This window comes from Carassius carassius, unplaced genomic scaffold, assembly GCF_963082965.1.
Source record: "Carassius carassius unplaced genomic scaffold, fCarCar2.1 SCAFFOLD_58, whole genome shotgun sequence".
NCBI classification, from domain to species: Eukaryota; Metazoa; Chordata; class Actinopteri; order Cypriniformes; family Cyprinidae; genus Carassius; species Carassius carassius.
In genome coordinates this window covers 475,761-502,561 of record NW_026775030.1, presented here as the reverse complement: position 1 = coordinate 502,561, position 26,801 = coordinate 475,761, and the positions used below count along the sequence as shown (strand labels likewise).

At 37.7% G+C, this 26,801-nt stretch overlaps 1 protein-coding gene across 3 annotated transcripts in view; it reads left to right on the top strand.

Moving 5' to 3' along the window:
- LOC132134237 (mitogen-activated protein kinase kinase kinase 12-like) overlaps positions 1–26,801 on the top strand; it is a 72,583-nt gene that overhangs the window by 24,755 nt on the left and 21,027 nt on the right. For all 3 annotated transcript variants that reach the window (XM_059547038.1, XM_059547039.1, XM_059547037.1), the window contains exons 4-10: positions 3,089–3,280; positions 3,397–3,555; positions 5,626–5,784; positions 6,533–6,641; positions 16,952–17,061; positions 17,393–17,509; positions 23,777–23,896. In XM_059547038.1, the coding sequence (XP_059403021.1) occupies positions 3,089–3,280; positions 3,397–3,555; positions 5,626–5,784; positions 6,533–6,641; positions 16,952–17,061; positions 17,393–17,509; positions 23,777–23,896 (966 nt within the window). The remainder of the gene's footprint in view (positions 1–3,088; positions 3,281–3,396; positions 3,556–5,625; positions 5,785–6,532; positions 6,642–16,951; positions 17,062–17,392; positions 17,510–23,776; positions 23,897–26,801) is intronic.

Sequence of the window (26,801 nt, the reverse complement as noted above, 5' to 3'; positions counted from 1 at the left end):
TGAGTAATGAACCAGGCTGGGAGTTTTTAAAAGCCTCAGGAATCTTTTGCAGGTGTTTAGAGTTAATTAGTTGATTCATATGATTAGGTTAATAGCTCGTTTAGAGAACCTTTTCATGATATGCTAATTTTTTGAGATAGGAATTTTGGGTTTTCATGAGCTGTATGCCAAAATCATCAGTTTTAAAACAATAAAAGACCTGAAATATTTCAGTTGGTGTGCAATGAATCTAAAATATATGAAAGTTTAATTTGTATCATTACATTATGGAAAATAATGAACTTTATCAAAATATGCTAATTTTTTGAGAAGGACCTGTATAGTTTGTCAAGATAAAAATTGTCCTGTTTCATTTAATCTATTTGTAAACATTAACATTGAGTTGAGTGGTGTTGAGGACGCGGGCGTCTGGGTACAGGCTAACAGGCTAAACCTACCGATCTCCACCCCCTGGATCTCATTTCCACCCCTAAACCTACCGATCTCCACCCCGTGGATCTCATTTCCAAACCTAAACCTACCGATCTCCACCCCCTGGATCCCATTTCCACACCTAAACCTACCGATCTCCACCCCCTGGATCTCATTTCCACCCCTAAACCTACCGATCTCCACCCCCTGGATCCCATTTCCACACCTAAACCTACCGATCTCCACCCCCTGGATCCCATTTCCACCCCTAAACCTACCGATCTCCACCCCCTGGATCTCATTTCCACACCTAAACCTACCGATCTCCACCCCCTGGATCCCATTTCCACACCTAAACCTACCGATCTCCACCCCCTGGATCCTATTTCCACCCCTGAACCTACCGATCTCCACCCCCTGGATCCCATTTCCACCCCTAAACCTACCGATCTCCACCCCCTGGATCTCATTTCCACACCTAAACCTACCGATCTCCACCCCCTGGATCCCATTTCCACCCCTGAACCTACCGATCTCCACCCCCTGGATCCCATTTCCACACCTAAATCTACCGATCTCCACCCCCTGGATCTCATTTCCACCCCTAAACCTACCGATCTCCACCCCCTGGATCCCATTTTCACACCTAAACCTACCAATCTCCACCCCCTGGATCCTATTTCCACCCCTGAACCTACCGATCTCCACCCCCTGGATCCCATTTCCACACCTAAACCTACCAATCTCCACCCCCTGGATCTCATTTCCACCCCTGAACCTACCGATCGCCACCCCATGGATCCCATTTCCACACCTAAACCTACCGATCTCCACCCCCTGGATCCCATTTCCACACATAAACCTACCGATCTCCACCCCCTGGATCCCATTTCCACACCTAAACCTACCGATCTCCACCCCCTGGATCTCATTTCCACCCCTAAACCTACCGATCTCCACCCCCTGGATCCCATTTCCACACCTAAATCTACTGATCTCCACCCCCTGGATCTCATTTCCACCCCTAAACCTACCGATCTCCACCCCCTGGATCCCATTTTCACACCTAAACCTACCAATCTCCACCCCCTGGATCCTATTTCCACCCCTGAACCTACCGATCTCCACCCCCTGGATCCCATTTCCACACCTAAACCTACCGGTCTCCACCCCCTGGATCCCATTTCCACCCCTGAACCTACCGATCGCCACCCCATGGATCCCATTTCCACACCTAAACCTACCGATCTCCACCCCCTGGATCCCATTTCCACACATAAACCTACCGATCTCCACCCCCTGGATCCCATTTCCACACCTAAACCTACTGATCTCCACCCCCTGGATCCCATTTCCACACATAAACCTACCGATCTCCACCCCCTGGATCCCATTTCCACACCTAAACCTACCGATCTCCACCCCCTGGATCCCATTTCCACACCTAAACCTACCGATCGCCACCCCATGGATCCCATTTCCACACCTAAACCTACCGATCTCCACCCCCTGGATCCCATTTCCACACCTAAATCTACTGATCTCCACCCCCTGGATCCCATTTCCACACCTAAACCTACTGATCTCCACCCCCTGGATCAAATGGTTCCAAATACTCCTATACATATTGTTGTTAAAAAATGTAGTTACATAATTCCTTTTACACGAATACTTAGTAAAGTGAAAAAAGTGTTATTAACAATGTCCTGTTACACATTTGTACTTACACAAACCATCCTGGGGGTTGTTACATGTGTGTAGTTACAGAAATATTAGAGCTTTAGATACTATGTAACAGTGTGTACTTAAACTCTGGTTACATACTACGTACACATTAGTTACTACGTGAGTACACAGATATTAGGGACACTTAATATAAAATGGGACCGAATAAATATTTCTGCCTTCAAGTACACCCAGGAAACTCATATCTTTATGTCAGGCATTTTTTTTTTCAACATGTCTCCCATACAATTCGGATGTATAAAACAGAAATAGGGTGTTTAATCGAGTTCCTGCCTAGTTCAGCTCCAGCACACCTGCCTGGAAGTGTGAAGTGATCCTGAAAACTGTGATTACTGACCTTGACCCTCAAGGAGCAGGACTGGACACACCTGGCCTAAAATAACAAATAATTATTTTACTTAATTACCATATTTACCCGAATATAAGACAATGTTTTTTTCTTGGAAACACATCTGAAAAAACGCGGTCGTCTTATATTAAGGGTCTAGACTTTGACATGTCAATAATACACAAATGATAGGTGGCGCTAAAAACCGCATAAAACGAGTGTGCCATGAAATAAATAATGTAATGTGTGTTGTAAAGATCGTGAGTGAACACTTGTTTGAACATGTGACAAAAGAATAAGAAAATGCTTACAGCAGCATGAGTCGTGACTGTCATTAGCCTGATGGGACCATCCTCTGTAAGTGATTTAAAACATAAGACAGTACCCAGATGGACTCAATGTTATATAATTCAAATGGGCTACCTCATCTTTTTATGGTATGTGATTATTGTTGGTATAAAGTAAAGTAAAGTATTTATCATACTTTCAAAAAAAATTGTTTTTAATGCAATACGAAAATAATTTAATTTAATTCAATTTGACAGGCTGCAAAGAAAAAGCAGCTAATGTTAAGCTTTTTCACTCTGTAAACTTGTGTTTCAGGGGCGTGTGCACGCAGGCTCCGTGTTACTGCATCCTCATGGAGTACTGTGCTCAGGGCCAGCTCTACGAGGTGCTGAGGGCCGGCAGGAAGATCATGCCGTCTCTGCTGGTGGACTGGGCCATGGGAATCGCAGGCGGCATGAACTACCTCCACCTGCACAAGATCATCCACAGAGATCTCAAATCACCCAAGTATAATGCTGCTGTAGCCTCATTAGCTGAAACCCTCATTTATACCAAATCACACAACTGTGCAAAGCAATAGCAAACTGAAAGTGTGCCTTATACCCGAATCTTCTCTCTGTCAGTATGCTGATAACACACGACGACCTGGTGAAGATCTCAGACTTCGGCACGTCTAAGGAGCTCAGAGACAAGAGCACCAAGATGTCGTTTGCAGGCACTGTGGCCTGGATGGCACCGGAGGTGATTCGGAACGAGCCTGTGTCTGAAAAAGTGGACATCTGGTATGATCATTCGTAATCACTGGGTCTGGGAGTATTCAGGTTCATAGGGTACATATTCCTGCTCCAGTGTACTAATATGCACCTTTTAGGAGGGATTTAAGATATAAAAATCCACTATAGTCCACAATAAGTCCACAATACCGTATTTATTGCAATATAAAAAAAACATGAAAAATTGGGGGAAATAAAATGAAATTTTGTACATTAATCTAAATTAGTCTTTACATTAGTCTAAATTACATTTACATTGGTGTTTTAGATTACATGTATAATCTAAATACATAGTAATATTACATGCAATATTAGTTAAACAATCACCATTTAAAACTAATCAGTCAAATGAAAAGCTAATAACAAAAAAACAAACAAAAAAAAACATCACAACCTAAAATATATACAACATAGTCAAAACCATTTACCTCAGTGTTACAAATAATAAAACTTCAACAATGGCAGTAGTAGCCATATACTGTAAAACAATTGCACAATACAATAAAAAAGAGAGAGCATTTTTTATAGGTGTATTATTTTAGCTTTACACTACAGTAGGGAAATTTCAATACTTCTTTCCTAATTTCTACACTTGAGAGAGATTTTAAATTTGGTCTGCATTTAAACCGCTAGCTGTCAGAAATTCATGCTGCACTCTTAAGCTTTTATTTTGAAGGAAAACTCCAGCTTCAGTGAAAACATGTTTATAAAATCATGTCTCACTACAAGCCTAGTTGAAAGGCTGTAATCATCTGCAGGAAAAAAATGCATAAGTGGTGGCTGTTGCATACACAAACACGCACTAAACTTATGGCACGTGCGATAAACAAGTTCATTGTATTCATTCAGTGTGAACGTAGCCATTCTTAGGCGTGGAAAACACAGGATCATGAGCTGATTGCCTCAACAATGTATGAAGTGATATGAAGGGATTGAGACATGTTGTGCTTTCGGTTTTAGTTCATTTGACAGATACTGTGCCAAAGCATAATGGCCCAAAACACAACTTTAAAGACCTTAAATTTAAATATATTTAAATAACTACACTTTTTTTTTTCATTTGATAGATAGATAGGGTAGATAAGGTAAATAGTCTTCCTTTTGAGAGTGTACAAGCTGTTTTTTTTATTACTTATTATTTGTTTATTTTTGGCGGTTATTGTGATAGGACAGTATTTAAACATGAAGTGAAGTGGGAGAGAGAGGGGTTCGAACTCGGGACGCCTGTGTTATGGGACCGATGAGATGACAGGCATGTGGATCCATTTGCAGGCTTTATTTAACAAGAGCACGGTCGAAACAGGCAGTGACCTATAATAGCGAACACTGATAGACTAGGCAAGACAGAAGATTAGTCTAGTTCAGGCAGAGGTCATTTAGGGACAAACAATAACCAGTAGGCAAGGCAAGAGAATAATCCAAACAACAGGCAAGATATCCAAAAACACGACCAGGCTAGACAGGCCAATGACTTGACTAAACTAGGAAACTGGCTCCGTAATAACGCTATCAGAACAGTGATACATGCATACAATACTCAGAAGTGAATGGTTGTTTAAGACTGATTCTTATAGTCGTGTAATTGGCTGCAGGTGTAAAAGTAATCAGTGAAATGGAGCATGGGAAATGTAGTCCATGGGGATGTGGAAGTCTGTGTAGAGTAAGAGTCAGTATAATCAGAAGGCTACCCATGGTGAGCAGATGGAAGAATACGGACTGGATTCATGTCCACTAGACTATCAGCATGACATGACGAGCTGTTTGAAACTGAAAAAATATTATTTACATACTTCTCTTTCATGAGCAGAAGAACTCCTCAGGGGTCAATGAATGTGAGTCTCGTCATCCTCTGTCACTGTATGGCAGTGGAGAAACGCCACATGGTAATCATGACCACAAATGTTGGCGTTTCTCTTTAGCTGGATTTATTGCTCAAGCCTCCCATGGAGGTCATAAAAGATTCAACAAGTCTTTTGAATACTGTGCTGTCTAATTTACAACAAAATGAGCATAGTGAAGTCCAGGAGATGAAGTGAGGAGATGAATGTAGCTGTGATGTATGATATGTTGTGTCTGCAGGTCGTTCGGTGTGGTTCTGTGGGAGATGCTGACTGGTGAGATCCCGTATAAAGACGTGGACTCCTCCGCTATCATATGGGGCGTGGGAAACAACAGCCTGCAGCTTCCTCTTCCTGAAAGCTGCCCTGATGGCTTCAAAATCCTGCTCAGACAGTGCTGGTGAGAGACCACGAAAGAAAGAAAGTGTGCTGAAGAGTACTGAATGTGCAGTTGTAGTAGATTTTATAACTGTACTGCGGATAACATGTTAATGAACATACAGAGAGATGCACTGTTATGACTATGTTTCTTAACACACCTAAATAGACTTTTAAAAAATTGCAGTTTGTAATAATGTCAAATAAAAAGTGTTACTTCAAAGTGCATTTTAAATCATTAGGTTTTAATAAACTTTTGTCGTGTTTTAGAAAAGTACACTTATTTTGATGTGCTGATCAACATACTTAAAGCACATATAAAGCATTGTAACTTTAGTGTGTTCTTTAATACGTAGTGTAAATATACAAAATTGCAACTTCCTTGTTAAAATGTCTAATTACAAATATATTTAAATACAAAATTCAACAGAAATTATATTAAAGTATATGTGCACTTTTAACCATATCTCAAAGACTAAAGTATTATGAAATTATATATAAAAATGTCCTGAAGTCCTACTTATGCTCAGCTAATTACATTTAATGTAAATTTAAACTATAATACATTTACAGTACATGCAATTTAGATGCAATTCAGTGTCTGAAAATATTTCATACAATTTGTACTTAAAGAAAAGTTAAAAAAGCAATAAAGGGAAGAAGGAAGACGAGAAAGTTATGGGGCAATAGATTATCTCACTGCAAAATGCAGTAAGCAGAGAGTATTTAAGTGACTGGTAGTAATTTGTAATGCTAGTTTGTGTTTGTAGGAACTGCAAACCCAGGAACAGGCCGTCGTTCAGGCAGATTCTGTTGCATCTGGACATCGCGTCTGCAGACGTGCTCTCCACTCCGCAGGAGACATACTTCAGATCTCAGGTGAGACGCTCATTCACCTGTGTACATCCACACCAGAGAGTCCTGAGTCACGAAACACTTCTGCTCACCTAGACATGGAACCAGACGAACTATGCTGAGAATCTAGTTCAAAACTCCTGCAAGGATCCTGCAAATGCAATTTAAAAATGCTTTTATAATTTTTAAGAAAAGTGAAATTTTTAACCAAAAAAATGTCATGTAGTGTAACCACTATGAAAAATGTTATAGTATATATCCCTGACACAGTGCAATTATTTGAATCAGTATTTTTCAGGGTAAAAAGTATTTTTATTCTGGATTTAATATTTAATGGAGATTTAATGGATCTGAACTGAACATGTCTTGTCATGCTACATACTAGAAGAGCATACATAACAACATACTAGAAAAATACATACTAGAATAAACTTATAGAGTATGAACCGAATGTGATGTTTTAGACACTTAATTTCATGTCATGTATTGTAGTTTCAATTCATTTTAAATGTATTTAGTTGAACATCAGAGTGCTTCTGACTAATTTCATATAACTTCCATTCTCTTTGAAATGTGGTTTAAAAATACTGCTGAATGTATTGACAAGCATTTATGGTACTTTAATGTCATTTCTATTGAAACACTGGTCATACATTAAAAAAAAAAAAGATTAGTTTAAAGACTAATTTAATCTATATGAACTATATTACATGCAGTCTTGACTGGCTTTAGTATGTAAGTCAACTCATTAAATAAGTGGATTTGATTAAAATGGCTAATTTATTAAAACTATATATATATATATATATATATATTTCAAATGTCCCTAGAAGTAAAGTAGAGTTTGAGTGCGTCACTGTAAATCCAGCAGATGCTGTTCTGAGATCAACAGTGTTGGGAAGGTTACTTTGGAAATGTAATAGGTTACAGATTACAAGTTACCCTGTTTAAAATGTAATAGTAGTGTAACTTTTTCAATTACTTTATTAAAGTAATGTAACTAATTACTTTTGAGTACTTTTTGATTACTTTTCTAAATTTGTAAAAATTAAAGAATAATAAATAAAAGCATATACATCAACTTAAATACATTTATCTAATAAGCATGTGACGTATTCTGTGTAATAAACTCCTGAAACATTGGTGTTTTTTTTAAACTGCTGTCTCTGTATATGATGATAGTAGGGATGTTGCGGTGACGGATTTTTTCCACCGGTTAATTGACGTGTAAAAAAACCGGTAATCCCGGTGTCACCGGGGTTGCGTGTCGGGGATTTCGGGAGGCCGAAAATGCGGTCGTGCAGACGTGCACACGTCTCAATTTACTTTCACTTTAATTAGCGGCAATTCAGTAGCATTTGTTTGAATTAATCATGGGTTAATTTATTTTATTCTTAATAAAAATACACAAAACAATAAGACACTCGCTTGTATTACACACATCTTTATTGCAAAATGAATAATAACTTAACACACCATGCAAAAACTAAACGAAAGCACTTATGAAACACCTTTAAAGTGCATTTATTAACAAAACGAACCACTGCACACATCGTGCAAGTATCAAACAAGACTCGTTTAATAATTATAAATATTCGTTAAATAAAGTGCCTGTCTTTTTCAGCAAAAAAAAAAAAAAAAAAACACCGCACAACCATCGAATATGAAACGAACGAACATCAAAAACTTTGTTAAATAAGGTAGCCTACCCGAATAATCACTGGACACTTAAGTGCAAAAAAAAAAAACTAATATAAAAATTAAACTCACGTTAAGCTGTTAAAAAAAAGAGGTAGGCTTATTAACTGCATACACCGTACAAAAAAAATTATAAATAGGCTAAATGAGAAACAATAAACGAAAAACCTTCATTTTAAATTGCAACAGTTCGCTTTGAAACCAGATCTTCCGCCATCCTTTGCCAGTTAGCTCGCCTCACTCTCCACAAATGATAAATGAAATCGGACACCTGCTGCTTTACTGCGGCGCTCGTTCCGCTTACGCTAAATTACGAAGGCACGTAGTCACTAACTGAATTAAGTGCTTTATCGCTATAGGCTAAAACTTGAACACGATGGGGACGGTGCCGGTGGTCAAGTGCTATGACCGGTAGGTGGGTTAAACACCGTGTATCACCGGTAACACCGACTATCGCAACAAGCCTAGATGATAGTTTTCTCAAAATAAGTAAAAGGCACATGAAGTGACACAGAGCAGTTCTAGAAATTATGTTTATGTGCTCGTGTACTCCTATATTGAGGCGGCAGAGGTTGAAAACACTGCGAGCTTCAGTAGGCCTATGTGTAGTAAATGAAACCATGTCTTTGGCATTAATTTACAGGAGGGGCGGACTGGGAAAAAAATCAGACTGGAAAATTCAAACTCATACAAACAAATTCATGGACAAAACTATTTTTTTGTATGGACCTGACATAAAAAAAGGTTTAAATCTTTAATTTGGGGACATGCAAAATAATTTAAAGTTCTCTCCTGAACTTCACCTTCACTTCCATTTTTCTCTTCAGTCTCTTTATTTTGCCCTGTTATCCATCTCTCTCATGACTTTAATACTCAAGATTGAACAAAACTATACTTTACAATACAATACTACAATATCTTTATAGAAAATCCTAATACTGTACACGAGTCATGTTTTTCCCTTACAAAAGTTAAACATGCTTTTATTAGCCTATATAAAAGTAAAATAACCTTGTTTTTTTTTTCAAATGGATTTGTATTTATTTTTAAATAAATACATTTGTAAAATAATTTTACATTTTTGGTTATCACAGTTAAACAATAGTAACCATTTTCTCTGGATTTATAGTTAAATATTAAAACGTTAATTTTTTTCAGCTAAATGACTACTGTAACATTACAACAGATAATAATGATGTCCTTTATATAGTATTTTGAGTGATGACTGATGAGCAAGGTGCTGCTGCTTGATTAAATAAATAAAAAAACAAAGACAAAAAAGCATCTTTACAGATGAAACTGACCTGAAACCCTGAACAGGAGTTCTGCTTCTCTGTTCCAGCAGTCCACTCTATTCTCTCTCTCTCTCTCTCTCTCTCTCTCTCTGTGTGTGCGTGCGCAAGTGCGGAACTCCTGGGAGAGGCGCGTGGGTGTTTGAGCGAGTGGCGGCTTGTTTGAGTGAGTTTTCATTCCTTTTTTTCTTTATTATTTTGAAAAGTTAGTTTTTGTTTAGTTTGCCGTAGTTGAGGGTTGTGAAAATGCCAGCAGATTCTGATGGGTTTGCTGCCTTAACAGCCCGGCACGGTTGTAAATGTTTGCCGGATGAAACAATCACTGTTGAAGACTGTTTGTCTGCTATTAGTAGCGAAATAGGTGCTAGGAATATTCTGTCGGCATCTAGAATGAACAAAGCTGTTGTTGTGTTTGTGAAGGAAGAATCTATGGTCCACCATTTAGTGGGAGTTGGTTTATCTGTTGGAGATGTTTTCTTGCCTGTTTTACCGCTGTCAAGTCCTTCAAAGAGGGTAACTCTTTCCAATGTGCCTCCGTTCATTTCTAACGATTCACTTGAGCGATTACTTAGCCGTTATGGTAAAATGATGATGCCGATAAAAATGATCCCTCTTGGTGTTAAAAACCCAGATTTAAAACACGTTATGTCTTTTAGACGTCAAACTGCTATGATTTTGAATGCAGATTTTCAGTGCTTGGACGTGTCGGCGAAATTGACTTTGGCAGGTAAAGATTATAAGATTTTTATCAGCACGGAATCACTTAAATGCTTTTCCTGTGGGGCCATTGGACATACAAAATTGAAATGTACTAAATAATAAGGTGACTGAACAAAATGAGACTGAGCCTAAAACACCTCTGGAGCAAGTGGCTCCTGCAATGGAAAATGGTAACCAGGATGGCAAAGATAAAACTGATCAGCGGGCTGAATCGGATCCACTGTCAAAATATGATGAAAATCCGAAAGAGGCAGTTATCAGTCATGATGAGAATGCGGGAGAGTGTTCGCTGAACGCTAATGAATGCGCTAATGTTCGCTGTGCAGCGATCGGTGCTGAGACCGGCGCTGCGGGAAACAGCGACTCCGAGCGCTCCAGAGAGCCAGATGAGCTCGTGACAGTCGAAGAGTCTCGGGACTCACTATCATCTGTTGGCCTGTCACAGGTCGATGTGGATCAGCTGTCTGAGAGAGCTGAGGGTCAGTCCATAATCACAAACTCTGACAGTGAGGAATCTGATATTGTGGATTATTTCACTGATGTCAGCTCACAAGGAAGTGCTGCGGAGAAAAAACGCAGTTCGCAAATAAAACCACCTTATTACACAGTACAACAAATTAATAATTTTCTCAATGACACTTTTAATCAGCGAAGGCCACAACTAGAGAAGCATTTCTCTGATTTACAACTGTTTGTTGATTCATGCGCTGTGGCTATGAGAAAAGCTTCATTGGAGGAGCTTGATCAGCCTAAAAGATATAGACTAAAGAAACATGTCAGTGCCGTTAAAAAACGATTAAACACGTGTCATAAAAAACATTGATACGGTTATGTATAGTAAGGTGATATATTATTTTTGCATTCTTTTCCCTTTCGTTATGACAACCTTAAACATTGGGGCCTTTAATGTTAATGGTTGTCGGTGTACAAGAAAGAGAGTTGCTTTGTTTGATTATCGGCGGTTAAAACAGGCAGATGTTATTTTGTTGCAGGAAACGCATACAGATCGTCAAAATCAAGCACAGTGGTATGGTGATTGGAAAGGCAGTGTTGTATTGAGTCATGGTACAAACCTTAGTGCGGGTATTGCCATCCTTTTTTCTCCATCTGTTAGCATACAGCCAGATGTCCTTGAAATAATACCTGGTAGGATGTTGAGAGTTGATGTTGTTTTTGGTGATACTCCTTTTTCTCTAATTAATGTGTATGCGCCGAATGTTGGTCAAGAACGCATCTCATTTTTCAAAACACTTTCTGATGCTTTAGTTAAGTGTCCTCAGGGAAATATTGTTATAGTTGGTGGAGATTTTAATTGTACTGTTAATTCACATTTGGACAGGAATCATGATGAACCTCACCAAGCTTCTGCTGAGATTTTAAAGAAAATAATTAATGAACATAATTTAGTTGATGTGTGGAGGGAGGCCTTTCCTATGGCCAGACAGTACACATGGTTAAAAGCTAATTCTAATATTATGTCAGGAGCTAGGCTTGACCGTTTTTATGTCGAAAAGGCCAATAGGGGTAGGTTTTTTAGTAGTTCGATTTCACCATCTTTTCTGTCAGATAATCACTATGTATCTATTTTAGTATCTGTTTCTCTTTCTAAATCTCACAAATCACATTGGCGATTTAATAATAGATTATTGCAGGACGGCACTTTTCTTCACTCTTTTAATCTTTTCTGGAAAGCTTGGAGAGAGGAGAGATGTAATTTTCAGTCACTAAGTCAATGGTGGGATGTTGGTAAGACACAAATCAAGTCTTTTTGCCAACAGTATACTGCACACAATGCTGGGATGCTCAAAGAAAGAATGAAGTCCCTTGAACAAGCTATCCTTGGGAAAAGCAGTGACTGTACCCATAATAATTCAACTTTCATTGACTCTGTTGCGAATGATAAACTCCTTTTGAAAAATTTATTGGAAGAGCGAGGAAGATCAGCCCTTTTGAGAACCAGATTTGCACAGCTGAATGACATGGATGCTCCTACATCATTCTTCTTTGGGCTTGAAAAAAAACCCCAAGGGAACAGAAGAGTTTTCATCAGTTAAAAATACCAGGTGGTGGAGTTATAACGGATCAACGGGAAATTCAGTCTTATGCTCTCTCTTTTTATGAGGATTTATACCATTCGGAATTATGTGACGATGCAGTGGCTGATGAACTTTTACGTGACCTATCCAAATTGACTGAAAAAGCAAGTAATGAGTTGGACAGGCCGTTGACTTTTGGAGAGATTTCACAAGCTGTTCAGGAAATGTGTTCTGGGAAGTCACCTGGATTGGACGGGCTCTCGGCAGAATTTTTTAAATCCTTCTGGAACCTACTAGGACAAGACTTGTATGAAGTTTTTCTTGAATGCATCAATCAAGGGACCCTTCCTTTGAGTTGTCGAAGGGCAATTCTTACATTAATTCCGAAAAAGGGGGATCTTGGGTGTTTGAGGAACTGGCGGCCGGTATCACTGATATGTGTTGATTTTAAGATTTTATCCAAATCATTGACTAACAGGCTTAAGAAATATATGGCATCAGTCATTCATATGGACCAAACATTTTGTGTCCCCAAAAGGACAATTTTTGATAACCTGTTTTTGATGAGGGATATGATTACAGTGGCAAAAATGCACAATTTAGACATTGGTTTGCTTTCATTGGATCAAGAAAAAGCGTTTGACAGGGTTGATCACCAGTATTTATTTAAATCTCTGGAAGCTTTTGGTTTTGGTCCTTATTTTGTATCTCTTATCAAAATGCTATATAATGAAGTTTTTAGTATGTTGAAGATCAATGGGTCTTTAACCAGGCCTTTCTCTGTGTCCAGGGGAATAAGGCAAGGGTGTCCTCTCTCTGGACTTCTGTATGCTATTTCTATTGAGCCTTTATTAGTCTCACTTCGGAGGCAGCTAAGTGGTTTTAATATTCTTAGTGACCCCAGTGTAGGTTCAGTTAAATTTACAGCATATGCTGATGATATAACAGTGGTTATAAAAGGCTCAGAAGATGTTACAAGTTTGATATCTTCCTTAAATAAATATCAAAAAGCTTCATCTGCACGCAGGGGAGAAATGTGCATCCTTGCTATTGGGCGACTGGCAGGCTACAGGACCCCCTAAGCTGCCCCAGCAATGCAGATGGGCCAGAGATGGGTTTAGAATCCTTGGTTTATATTTCGGTACTAATAGCTATACAGAAAAGAACTGGGAAGGGTTAGCGGACAAGGTAATTCTCAGAATTCAGAAGTGGCGATGGATTCTTCCACATCTCTCTTTTAGGGGGAGATGCCTGGTTATTAACAATTTAGCAGCTTCTATGTTATGGCATAAATTTACTGTGTTAGATCCCCCTAAGGAGTTACTTTCTGGAGTTCAAAAAGCATTCGTTACATTTTTTTGGGATGGCTGCCATTGGCTTCCTCCAGGTATCTTTTATCTTCCTGTGGCAGAGGGAGGACAGGGATTAATACATTTGGAATCAAAAGTCCTGGCAATGAGGTTGCAAACATTACAAAAACTTCTGTACAGTCCAGACCCTTTGTCTTGGGGTGGGTTTGGTTTATATATACTCAAGAATATTGGAGGATTTGGTCTTGATAAACAGTTGTTCTTAATGCAGAAGACATTGGTGGAGAACGTGCATTCTTTACCTTTCAGTTTTTATTTAGGAGTGATTAAATCTTGGAATTGTTTTAAAATATTGAGACATGAAGATGAGCATTATGGCTTTTCAGAACCTCTTTTTTTTTAATCCTCTTTTTCAGTTATCGACAAATGTGTCGTCATCTTTAGTCAATCAGTTTTTGAAGGCTGGGGTAACAAAAGTCATGGACTTGATTGATTTAAACAATGGCCAATGGAGAACTGTACATGCAATTGCGGATCAAGTTGGAATAAATTCCGTAAGAATTGTGGAGAGATTAATTGGGGATCTTAAGTCATCTTTCCCTCAGACTTTCATTTCCTTTATTAATAATGTTTTTATGAATGGTTTTATTTCTCAGACCTTTCTTGAGTTCAGGGTAGTTCCCAAAGACTGGGAATCTGATTATAACAGTCAGACCAAATTGCTGAAAGGTTATAATGCTATGGTGTTTCATTGTATTGGGAAAAAAATGTTATACCATGTTTGTGTCAAAACTGTACATTTTGACCAGTTAAAGCATAGATCAGATACAAAATGGAGGTCGTGCCTTTCTCTTTCAGATGAGATCTATCCATCATGGAGGTTGCTGTATAAGCCTCCTATCTCTAAGAGATGTGGAGATATTCAGTGGAGGATACTACATTGTATTATAGCCACAAACTCCTTTGTGTCTAAAATTAACGAGACTGTTTTACCAGTATGTCCTTTTTGTAATGCTCTTGACAATGTTTTTCATATGTTTTGTGAGTGTTTTAGACTTAACTCACTATTTTCAGTATTGGAAAAAATGATTGTAAGATTGGGTTTTACATTCACCAACAGTTTATTTATTTTGGGTTGCAGATATAAAAGGTCTTGGCAGCAACAGTGCACAGTTGCTAATTTTTTAATAGGACAAGCTAAAGTTGTTATTTTAAAGTCTCATCGGTGTAAAAATACTGGTGAAAATGTGAATATAGTAACTCTGTTTAAGTCTCTAGTAGAGTCAAGAGTGGTGATTGAATATACTTACTATCAACATAATAATAATGTTCTTTATTTTGAATGGAAATGGGGTGTTGGTGGAGCTTTGGTGACTGTGTGTAATTCAGGCAGTTTGGTTTTTAATTGGTAATGGTTTAATTATTTTGATGTTTTTTTGGATTTGCTGTTAAACTTGTATTGATTTATATAATTAAAGTGTTTTAAAAGTCAAGTCTCTCTCTCTCTCTCTCTCTCTCTCTCTCTCTCTCTCTGTCTCTCTCTCTCTCTCTCTCTCTCTCTCTCTCTCTCTCTCTCGCATTGATTACTCTGAGTCTGATCCAAACCGTTTGGCGGAGGCGCGGAGAGCGCGCGAGTCATGACTAACACTTCATGACTTATTAGAGATTTAATTATCAAATGGAGGATTCGCAAATGATCGCTTTAGTACATTCGGCAGGCAATTATACAATAATGATATTAAATAGTGGGGCAAAATCGGCTGCCAGGCCACCGGGAATTGTCCCGGTTCTCCCGGTGTCCAGTCCGCGCCTGATTTCCACAGACACGCAGAATGTGCAGGAGTCATATATTGCATTTTTGGGGTTTTCTATTCACAGACGCTAGTCGATGTCATGTTTTGATTCAAATGTACTGACCTACTTTTGATTTAGTCATCCAAAATGTGGCATATTGCGTCCGCGTTAGGCATTCCGTTTTTATGACTGGATTCTACAAACCAGACTGTGTTTCCGCATCCCGGAAATTATTAGGGCGGTATGTCTCAGAATAGTCAGTGCAATTTGGGAAAAAAATCAGTTAAATCAGTATGTGGATGTGTGTAAATATTCAAATGTAATCCCCTTTGTAATCGTTAAAAATTTCATAAGTAACTGTAATTTAATTACTCATTTTTTCGTAGTAACTGTAACTAATTACAGTTACAATAATTTTGTAATTAAACTACGTAACGCCGTTACATGTAACTAGTTACTCCCCAACACTGGAGATCAGCACACACTTGCTTGGTCAGATCACGCTGCTCTTGGTCACTTCAGTTCATCTTTAATGAATCTTTAATTGTAGATTATTGTGGTAACACTTTGTTTTAACGACCAGTTCTCACTATTAACTAGCTTTTTATCATGTATAATAATATATGCCTTATTCTGCATGACCATATTCCTAAACATAACTTCCTTACTAACTATTAATAAGGGCAAACTCTTGATTAATAGTGAATATAATTAATAGTCTTAATTAATCTCTTAATTAATAGTGAATAGGCCTACTTCCCTATTATTGCATTATACATTCAACACAGTTTTACCATTCTCTGACAGTGTCTGATCATTTAACTATACATTTAATGCTGTGATTTCCAAAAAATAGCTGTGATACAATTTCAATGACAATTAATTAGTGGCTAGCTGACCCACTTGATATCTAGAAAGAAAAAAAAAAAAAATATATATATATATATATATATATATATATAATTTGACATTATTGCAATGTGCACTTTTTAAAAGTGTACTTAAGTGTGCTAACAAACATAGTCATGAAAGTGTCTATATTTAAATGTACATATGTGGTCTTTAATTTCATTAATATGATATTAACTCAAAGTACAGTTTCTTGTCAACACACTTTTACAATTTGAAGTACTACAAGAGCACATTCAGTACACTTAAGCATGCTTCTTTTCACATGGATTTGGTGTATTTTTTTATTATTTAAATGTGATATCGATAGTTTTGAGTTAAATTTATATAAAAAAATATTACTATGCCAAATTATCTTTTTTTATTATTATTATTCTTTAAAACATTGTTGACTTCATGTTTTAATAATATAAAACATTTTACATCAGGCTTACATTCGAGTCACTGAGTGACATTTTTGAAGAAATTCATAGAAAGGAGAAAAGTGAGCGCCACATCATTAGCCCTTTTAACAGTGTTGTTAAAGCAGAAGACAATGACTAATGCTGATTTGAGATCTCTGTATGTGAGAGCAGGCCGAGTGGCGTGAGGAGGTCAAGCAACACTTTGAGAAGATCAAGTCAGAGGGCACGTGTCTTCACCGTCTGGATGAAGAGCTGATCAACCGGCGACGAGAGGAACTCAGGTCAGACACAGACACATGCACAGAACACTTTGTTTAAGCTGTCCTTGTTACAGTGTACAGTTAATGTACATTTAAGCACTGAGTATTCTTAGGGTTGGGATTAGGGCTTGGTTTAGGGTTAGTTGCATGTAATTACGCATAAGAACATTGGGACAATGTGAAATAAAGTGTGAAATCTGAAACATGCTATTATGACATAGGCTGAATGTTTGATGAGGTGAATCTTTGTGTAGTTATTTTTACAGTGAGAGAAGAAATAAAGCAGTTGGCATTTGCAGAGTGACCTTGTGTCCGTTACTGAGCATGACGTCTGTCTGACTCATTTTAACAGGCATGCTCTTGACATCAGAGAACACTACGAGAGAAAGCTAGAGAGAGCCAACAATCTGTACATGGAGCTCAACGCTGTGATGCTGCAGCTGGAGCTCAAAGAGAAAGAGCTGCTCAGGTAAAACACACACTTCTAAACACATAAAACTTCTTTTAAGCCATTTAGTAATTACTATTGTTTTGTAATTATTATAAAAAAAAACTAATATAAGAACTATTCCACAGCAGACAATTACATTTCTGTAGATACTTTTGTTGGATGCAAGTTTTCAAGTTACCCAGTAAAGTTCTAGTATTGTTATTGCTACATGCAGTGTGTTGAGGAAGTACAGATGTTGCCTTTAAAAAGCAATCTGTCAAAAACAGAATCTTGCAGACATGCTTAGTGGAAATTTAATAGCGTCTGATAATCTGTCAACTGTACGTTTCATGTCATGATTTCCAGAAAAATAAAAAATAAAATAGCCACAGTAAAATGTGAAAAAAACAAATCTTAATAAAATTAATTCAGGACCACTTCTAAAAACATTACATTTATTGGCAATTCTTGAAATTGACTCTTAAACATACAAGACAGTTTAAGATACATCATTTAGGCGTGAATCCTCCAGCCTGACAATAACTAAACATTTCTTAGCTACACACATATGCAGAAATACAACTATTAGAAAATAAAGGGAATGATAATAAAATTCAGTCATAAGAGTTCTAGAAGAACCCAAAGTTGTATTGTGGAGCTGGGTGCAGCATGTGTTTGAATGGTCTTAAATATGGTTGTTAATTGGTGTAGGTGGAGTAATTGATCAATATCTAAAAAATAAGCAAAAAAATCAAACAAAAATGAAAGACAACTAAAGATTTTTCTGGTCAACTGGTAGTTGTTAATTTTAAACGTACAGTATGGGATTTTTGGCCACCAGGGGTCACTCAATCAAAATAATAACAAAAGACGTACTTTGATGACGTCGGGAAAGAGCGTAGGCTCATGGGAGTTGTTGTCATTGGAACACGCGCTCTGTCGCTCCCCACATTCCTCACTCATTTTAACTTAGTATTTTGACAATCACGTCTTTTCGAACAGAGAGATATATGAATTATCAGACCCCTATCAAATCAATATTCCATCTAGCTAGTAGTAATATATGTTAAAAAAAACACGGTCGCCTTTCGTTAATAATTATAATTACGTTTATACTATGATATCGAACAAGATAGTGAACTGCATTTGAAGCTACTTTATCCAGCTAGATATAGAACAAATGTGGATTTACATTATACTCTACATGAGAGCTAGTCCGTCTGCGTTTTACACAAGACATCATCGTTTCACAAAATATACGGATAGATATAGTTAGCTGAATGGATGCATACCTGTTTATTAGAATGCAAGCATCTCTCTGTAGTTTCAGCTTGTCACGAAGCTCTCTCTATCTTGGAAATGCAACTCCAATATTTACCCGTGTCTTGTTTCTTCTTCGTCCCAAAACCTTCTCAGGTCATTTATTTCACCCGTACGTTTGCACTTCACAGAACGTGCGGGAAGAGCATAATCATGATCCATAACTAAGTTATTGATTGAGGTATAAATACGAATATAAACAATATAAATATAAAATATAATAGTCTCGATCAAGGCTAGCTACTACTTTTTCTTCTTCGTCTCTTCTTTGCTTCTGTTCACCTTTGTATTTGGCGTTCCGCCGGGTTCCGCAGGAAGTTAGATAAACCAGAGGGGTCAAAGGTTATATGACGCCATAGACGGGCGACAAAACGGAAATAAAGAAACGTGCCGTGTCTTCTAATTAAACTATAATTTCTCCGGATTTGAAAGTTCGTGGAAACTGTCGGGATAATGTAAGTACACAACTAAAAAATATATATAACATAGATATAGTGATTTCTGCTATTTTTAAAGCAGAAAAATTACATATTGTGCCTTTAAGCTATTAGTCGACTAATCGCATTCATAATATTTCAGCCTTTAATCTATCAGCGCTCATGAGCAGAAATGAAGCTGGACACAGCGCACAGTACAAATAATGGTAATGAATGCTTCATGGAAAAAACAGCAAGAAGACTGCCTTAACATTAAAATAATTAATTGATAAAGTAATGTTTTCTGTATTTTCGGCTGCAGTGATGAAGTCAACTACAGTGACTCGTCATGGTTGTCGTGATTTTGCCAAGTACGACATGTTCCTGGATCAACTTCTTTTGTTGATCCTGGATCAACATTATTATTAAAAATATAGACTTAACCCAATCTCTGCCCCTAATCCTAACCCTACCCATAATTTAAAAAAGTGAGCGGCCATGTAATCATTCTACTACTTATATGTATCAGATGATAAGTCGCATTTGAGATCGATGAACAAAACCTACATTTGCATGTCCTGACTGTAATTACCACATAGACCAGCTGTTAATGATCTGTCCGTCACAGACTACATGACTTTGCCACTAGTTTTTACTGAAGTCTTGTTTATTATCAGAAGTCAGAAAGAGCTTTATTACCAAGTATGTTCACACACACAAGGAATCTGACTTTACAAGTCAAGTCACCTTTATTTATATAGCGCTATTAACTATACAGATTGTAACAAAGCAACTGAACAGTATTAAATTGGAAAATAGTGTGTCAATAAAGCAAGAAGGCAGTTCATCATTGTATTAAATTATGTCATCATCCAGCTCAGTTCAGTTTAAATAGTATCTCTACCATCGGTGAGCGTGATTTCACCAAGTACAACATTAATTCTAAATTATGTGAAAATCATCTTGTTTACTCACTTACAGAAAATAATATATTGATTTAAATGTTCTAAGACATTTATTGTTTGTAAAAGTCATATGCCCGTAGGCGTCAACTATCATGAATATCCTTGTGATTTACACCTGAGAAGACAAAGGCTCGCATAATGAGCTGCATAATGAGCTGCATAAAGAGCCTTTCAGTCAGGAGTGTGACTGAGAGGGAGGAGTTACAAGAAAGAAAGTAAGGAAAAACTAAATCTATATAATTTTATGTTTGTAGTTTATTTATAATATATTTAATTATCCCAAAACATAATTTAATATTCACTTGCGAGTGCAGTTAAACAGTTTATAAGGAACAATCAAATCTGACTTTCAAAGCCGATTTTTTTGCATCATTACTCCAGTCACACAATCCTTCAGAAATCCTTTTAACAATCTGATTTTCTACCAAAAAAAAAAAAAAACATTTATTGTTATTATTATCATCATTATTATTATTATTATTATTATTGTTATTATTATTATTAATGTTGAAAAGAGCTTTTCAGGTTTTTTAGGGGGGGTAAATTGAAGAACAGCATTGTGTTACATTTGTTACAGTTACATTTATTTGTTACATTTATATTATTTACATCAAGCTTTTGAATGGTATAGTATTGTATATTGTTATTGAAACTTCATAATGTTTCACTTGATTATACATTTAGTCAGGAATTATAGTTTGGAAAAAGTCTAACTAGTAAAATGTTTACATGTTATGTGAAAACTAGTACAAATATATAAATAAATAAAAAGAGACTTACTCAAGTTTATGATCTCCGTTGAATAAAGCGCTTCATTCATTTTTTCTGAGGAAATCCAAATCTCAAATCCTGAAAAATCTTTTTGGGGTGAATTATATCTTATTCCTCTCATCGCGAAGCAAACAGTAAAATAAAAAGAACTTGAAGAACAGCCTGGCTGCTTTATCTTCTGTTGTGTGGCGTATTCAAGCCGCACGCTTCAGCGAAACATTATGAATCTGAATAGAGCGTTCAGAGCGGTGGCGTGGTCGCATTAGAAAATAATGAAGGGAGACTTGAAAAACGGACATTGTGTTGTTTTCATATGTATTACTTTATTACAGAATATTTTTTTTCGGTAGCACTTGCTCGGTTTAAAAGTAGACATGTCAGGCTTTCTATAGATATATCTCACATGTCTTTTCGTTGAGTATTCATGAAGTTACAGTTCATTTTAATGACGAGTTTGTAAATGAAGATCAGCGCAGAAAAAGGCTGCAGACAGCACACCTTGTTGTTATCTTTATATCATAAGTGCACAAAGTTCTGTTGTTATTATGTCTGTAGACAAAAAAAGTAGAACCTTTACAGATTCGATTGATGTATTGCTCTTATCTGTACGATTAAAACTGAAAGTGTAATTTAAGTTCTTTTCGGGGTTATCAGGAGAAAATGCCTCATAACGCATATCCGCGTTAATCGACTTCAGAGGATTAAAATCCTCTTCAGGTGCTTCAACACTCTTGTTAATCAGTCATCATTTCCCACTGATTTTAGGAATAAAGTATGGGTAGGGTTAGGTTTAGGGGCAGGGATTGGGTTAAGTTTATATTTTTGGACAATAATGTTGATCCAGGATCATCAAAAGATGTTGATCCAGGAACATGTCTTACTTGGCAAAATCACGGCGACCCTCTACAATCATTTGCAATCAAGTCAACGATATCGCTGTAGATGAAGTACCCCAACTTAGCAAGCCAGAGGCGACAGCGGCAAGGAGGCAAGGAGACAAGGTCTTTACAGGGGATCTGTATCTGGGGCTCTAGTTGTCCTGGTCTCCGCTGTCTTTCAGGGATGTAGAGGTCCTTTCTAGGTGCTGATCCACCATCTGGTCTGGATACGTACTGGATCCGGGTGACTGCAGTCACCCTCTGATCTGGACACAGACTGGATCTGGTGGCTACGGTGACCTCGGAACAAGAGAGAAACAGACAAATATTAGCGTAGATGCCATTCTTCTAATGATGTAGCAAGTACATAGGGTTGTTATGGGAAGTGTTTCCGGTTCCGGTTTACTTAATTAATGCAGCCTAAAAATCCTTTAACGGATTTGGATATTAAAAGCATATTAGTATGTTATGTGTAAGCCAGGTTAAAGAGATGGGTCTTTAATCTAGATTTAAACTGCAAGAGTGTGTCTGCCTCCCAAACAATGTTAAGTAGGTTATTCCAGAGTTTAGGCGCCAAATAGGAAAAGGATCTGCCGCCCGCAGTTGATTTTGATATTCTAGGTATTATCAAATTGCCTGAGTTTTGAGAACGTAGCGGACGTAGAGGATTATAATGTAAAAGGAGCTCATTCAAATACTGAGGTGCTAAACCATTCAGAGATTTATAAGTAATAAGCAATATTTTATAATCTATACAATGTTTGACAGGGAGCCAGTGCAGTGTTGACAGGACCGGGCTAATATGGTCATACTTCCTGGTTCTAGTAAGAACTCTTGCTGCTGCATTTTGGACTAGCTGTAGTTTGTTTACTAAGCGTGTAGAACAACCACCCAATAAAGCATTACAATAATCTAACCTTGAGGTCATAAATGCATGGATTATCATTTCTGCTTTTGACATTGAGAGCATAGGCCGTAATTTAGATATATTTTTGAGATGGAAAAATACAGTTTTACAAATGCTAGCAACATGGCTTTCTAAGCAGAGATTGCTCTTAAATAACACACCTAGGTAGAGCTAAAGATCTCTGCATGAACCCGACAAGACCCGATGGGACCCGACAGGTTCGGTTCGGTTCGGGTTCGGGCTTATTTTATATCATTTTACACGAGGCTCGGTCGGGCTCGGGCTTGCGCTCCGGTTTGCGAGGTAACGAGTGGTCATGTGATGTGTTTCGATTATCGCAAGAAAGATGCGAAAATTTATGCTGAATCGGTGAAATGGAGGTTTGCCTCTGGCGATTACGTTTTAGTTGCACCTGCAACTAAAGCAAAGTCTGAGGTGTGGAAAGGTTTTGACCATGTTTATAATAAGAATAATGAGTGAATAATGACACACCATCAGTGAGCGCAGGAACGCGCTGAAGCCATATACAGTGGATTCAATCATTTTCCTCCACAAAAACATGTAGGATTAGCCTAATCACTGTGATTAAAGGTTTTTCAAATGATAACTAAATATTCATTGAGTCTTAAATGCACAATGTGGACAGAGTATTTACGCTAATGTTGTCATTATTCTTTTATTAAATGTCAGCTGATAGTGGCAAAGCAAATCCGGAGCCTTTATCTTAATTTCGTTATTGCCAAATACCCATCTTAATTTAAAATTTATCTTAATTTAATTTGTTAAAAAAACATGTTTTTATTGGTGCGTTGGTCTATTTATAGGCTAAATGAGTCTATGCTATGGACATAGTGCACATACATACATAGAATCACACAGAATTGAATATAACACTAATATAAGAAAAAAAAAAAAAAATTAATTCATGGAAGTTCTCCCAATATTCCATGTCACGTTACTCGGCGATGATTAATATTCAGTCAAATCAGTTCCTGATACCTTCATTTATAACACTGTGAAGTGCTAATGCTGCTTTGTTCTTGATTAAGGAGGGAACAGTGTCTGGATAAGAAATATCCTGGTCTCTTTAAACATCATCCCTCAACCACAGTGGACAAACTCATCAAGAAGAGAAACGTCCCTCAGAAACTGCCTTCTCATGGCAAGAGGTAAGAACAGACGTTGGCACAGGCAGGACCACTTCACACTAGCTCTTTTATTAATAATTACCTGGATAGTTTGTGTTTATATCCATAGCAGAACTAATTTATTTCTGCCTAATTCACAACACATATGTACACACATGAACTTGTTCTTAACCTGGTTGAAATTGTAATGAATTTGGAGCATTTTAAATGAGCGATAGCATAAGGTTTGTCATTAAGATGAGATTGAGATGTCCACATTCAGTAAAATGTACAATATGTATTACATGTATACGTTTTGTGTCTTATACACAGTTACACAATGTAGTAGAGGTTTGTCTTCTAGGTGAATGTATGCATACAACATATGTGTAGTTCCAGTTTTACTGTAATTTCTAAAAAAAAAAAAAGTCTAAACTACATAATGTTTGGAAAAGTATGTTTGATATTTCCATAAAGATGGACATGACTGAACATCCTAAATGAATGCATTCCGAGAGCAACATTGGATGAGGATTAGATTTATTTAATAACTGTTGCATTTTGCACATACTACATTACAAGCTAACATTACTGCAAAAAAGTACAAAATAAATGTTTGTCAAGAGAAAGTTCTTGGACATTCCTTGACATGTAGCCTATTAGCAAGTATACTGTATACTACATAGTCAAAGTCAAAGTCACCTTTATTTATATAGCGCTTTAAACAAAATACATTGCTTCAAAGCAACTGAACAACATTCATTAGGAAAACAGTGTCAATAATGCAAAAATGATAGTTAAAGGCAGTTCATCATTGGATTCAGTGATGTCATCTCTGTTCAATTAAATAGTGTCTGTGCATTTATTTGCAATCAAGTCAACGATATCGCTGTAGATGAAGTGTCCCCAACTAAGCAAGCCAGAGGCGACAGCGGCAAGGAACCGAAACTCCATCGGTGACAGAATTGAGAAAAAAACCTTGGGAGAAACCAGGCTCAGTTGGGGGGCCAGTTCTCCTCTGACCAGACAAAACCAGTAGTTCAATTCCAGGCTGCAGCAAAGTCAGATTGTGCAGAAGAATCATCTGTTTCCTGTGGTCTTGTCCTGGTGCTCCTCTGAGACAAGGTCTTTACAGGGGATCTGTATCTAGGGCTCTAGTTGTCCTGGTCTCCGCTGTCTTTCAGGGATGTAGAGGTCCTTTCTAGGTGCTGATCCACCATCTGGTCTGGATACGTACTGGATCCGGGTGACTGCAGTGACCCTCTGATCTGGACACAGACTGGATCTGGTGGCTACGGTGACCTCGGAACAAGAGAGAAACAGACTAATATTAGCGTAGATGCCATTCTTCTAATGATGTAGCAAGTACATAGGGTGTTATGGGAAGTGTTTCCGGTTCCGGTTTACCTAATTAATGCAGTCTAAAAATCCTTTAACGTATTTGGATCATAAAAGCATATTAGTATGTTATGTGTATGCCATATTAAAGAGACGGGTCTTTAATCTAGATTTAAACTGCAAGAGTGTGTCTGCCTCCCGAACAATGTTAGGTAGGTTATTCCAGAGTTTAGGCGCCAAATAGGAAAAGGATCTGCCGCCTGCAGTTGATTTTGATATTCTAGGTATTATCAAATTGCCTGAGTTTTGAGAACGTAGCGGACATAGAGGATTATAATGTAAAAGGAGCTCATTCAAATACTGAGGTGCTAAACCATTCAGGGCTTTATAAGTAATAAGCAATATTTTAGAATCTATACGATGTTTGATAGGGAGCCAGTGCAGTGTTGACAGGACCGGGCTAATATGGTCATACTTCCTGGTTCTAGTAAGAACTCTTGCTGCTGCTACATAGCAGCTGATTAACCTCTGCTGTAACAGCAGTCAATAATTTGGTGTAGTGTCCTGCGTGGTTCAAAGTTCCTCTGAAACCCACCACCTACCCAAGCACCACCTGTCTAGATCAGTTATGAGGTTCAGCTGAATTATGTATGTCCATTTCTGCATCAGCATCTAGTCTTACATTCTCTTACATCTCTAGTCTACATTCAAGTTTTGACAGTAACATATTGCACATAAAGTAAGTAGGTGGCCAACCAGAGTGTGCTTTCTACTGCCACGAGCGCCACCACAACCATGTCTGCAAAATTAATTTGGTGCTTTAACCACAATTTATCAATGTAGCAAATTAGCTCAAAGTGAGATGAACATAATTAATCATAACGGGTTATTATTAATCATATTCATCTTCATGATTTACTTGTAGCATTAAAGCTATAGGTCCTATATATATCCTTCCGGATGTCTTGGAGGAGTGAGGTTTCTAAGTCACAACTTGTTGCTACTGGGGATCCTCAAGGCTCAGTGCTTGGGCCACTTTTCTTCTCCATCTACATGACGTCATTAGGATCTGTCATTCAGAAGCATGGCTTTTCCTATCACTCCTATGCTGATGACACTCAACTCTACATCTCATTCCAATCAGATGAACTGACTGTACCTGCTCGCATTTCTACATTTCTACATTTCTAGTTGGATGAATGACCATCACCTTCAGCTCAACCTTACTAAGACAGAACTGCTTGTGGTTCCATCTAACCCATCGTTTCATCACAACTACTCTATACAGCTGGGTTCAACAACCATAACTCCTCCCAGGACAGCCAGAAACCTAGGAGTTGTGATCGATCATCAGTTAAACTCCACAGACCATATTGCTACTTCGGCCCGGTCCTGCAGATTTGCCTTATACAACATTAGGAAGATTAAACCCTTCCTGTCAGAGCAAGCCACACAACTTCTTTTCCAAACTCTTGTTCTTTCCAGAATGGACTATTGTAATGCTCTCCTGGTGGGCCTTCCTGCATGTACTATCAAGCCTCTGCAGCTGATCCAGAATTCAGCAGTGAGGGTTGCCTTCAATGAGCCAAAAAAAAAGCTCACGTTACTC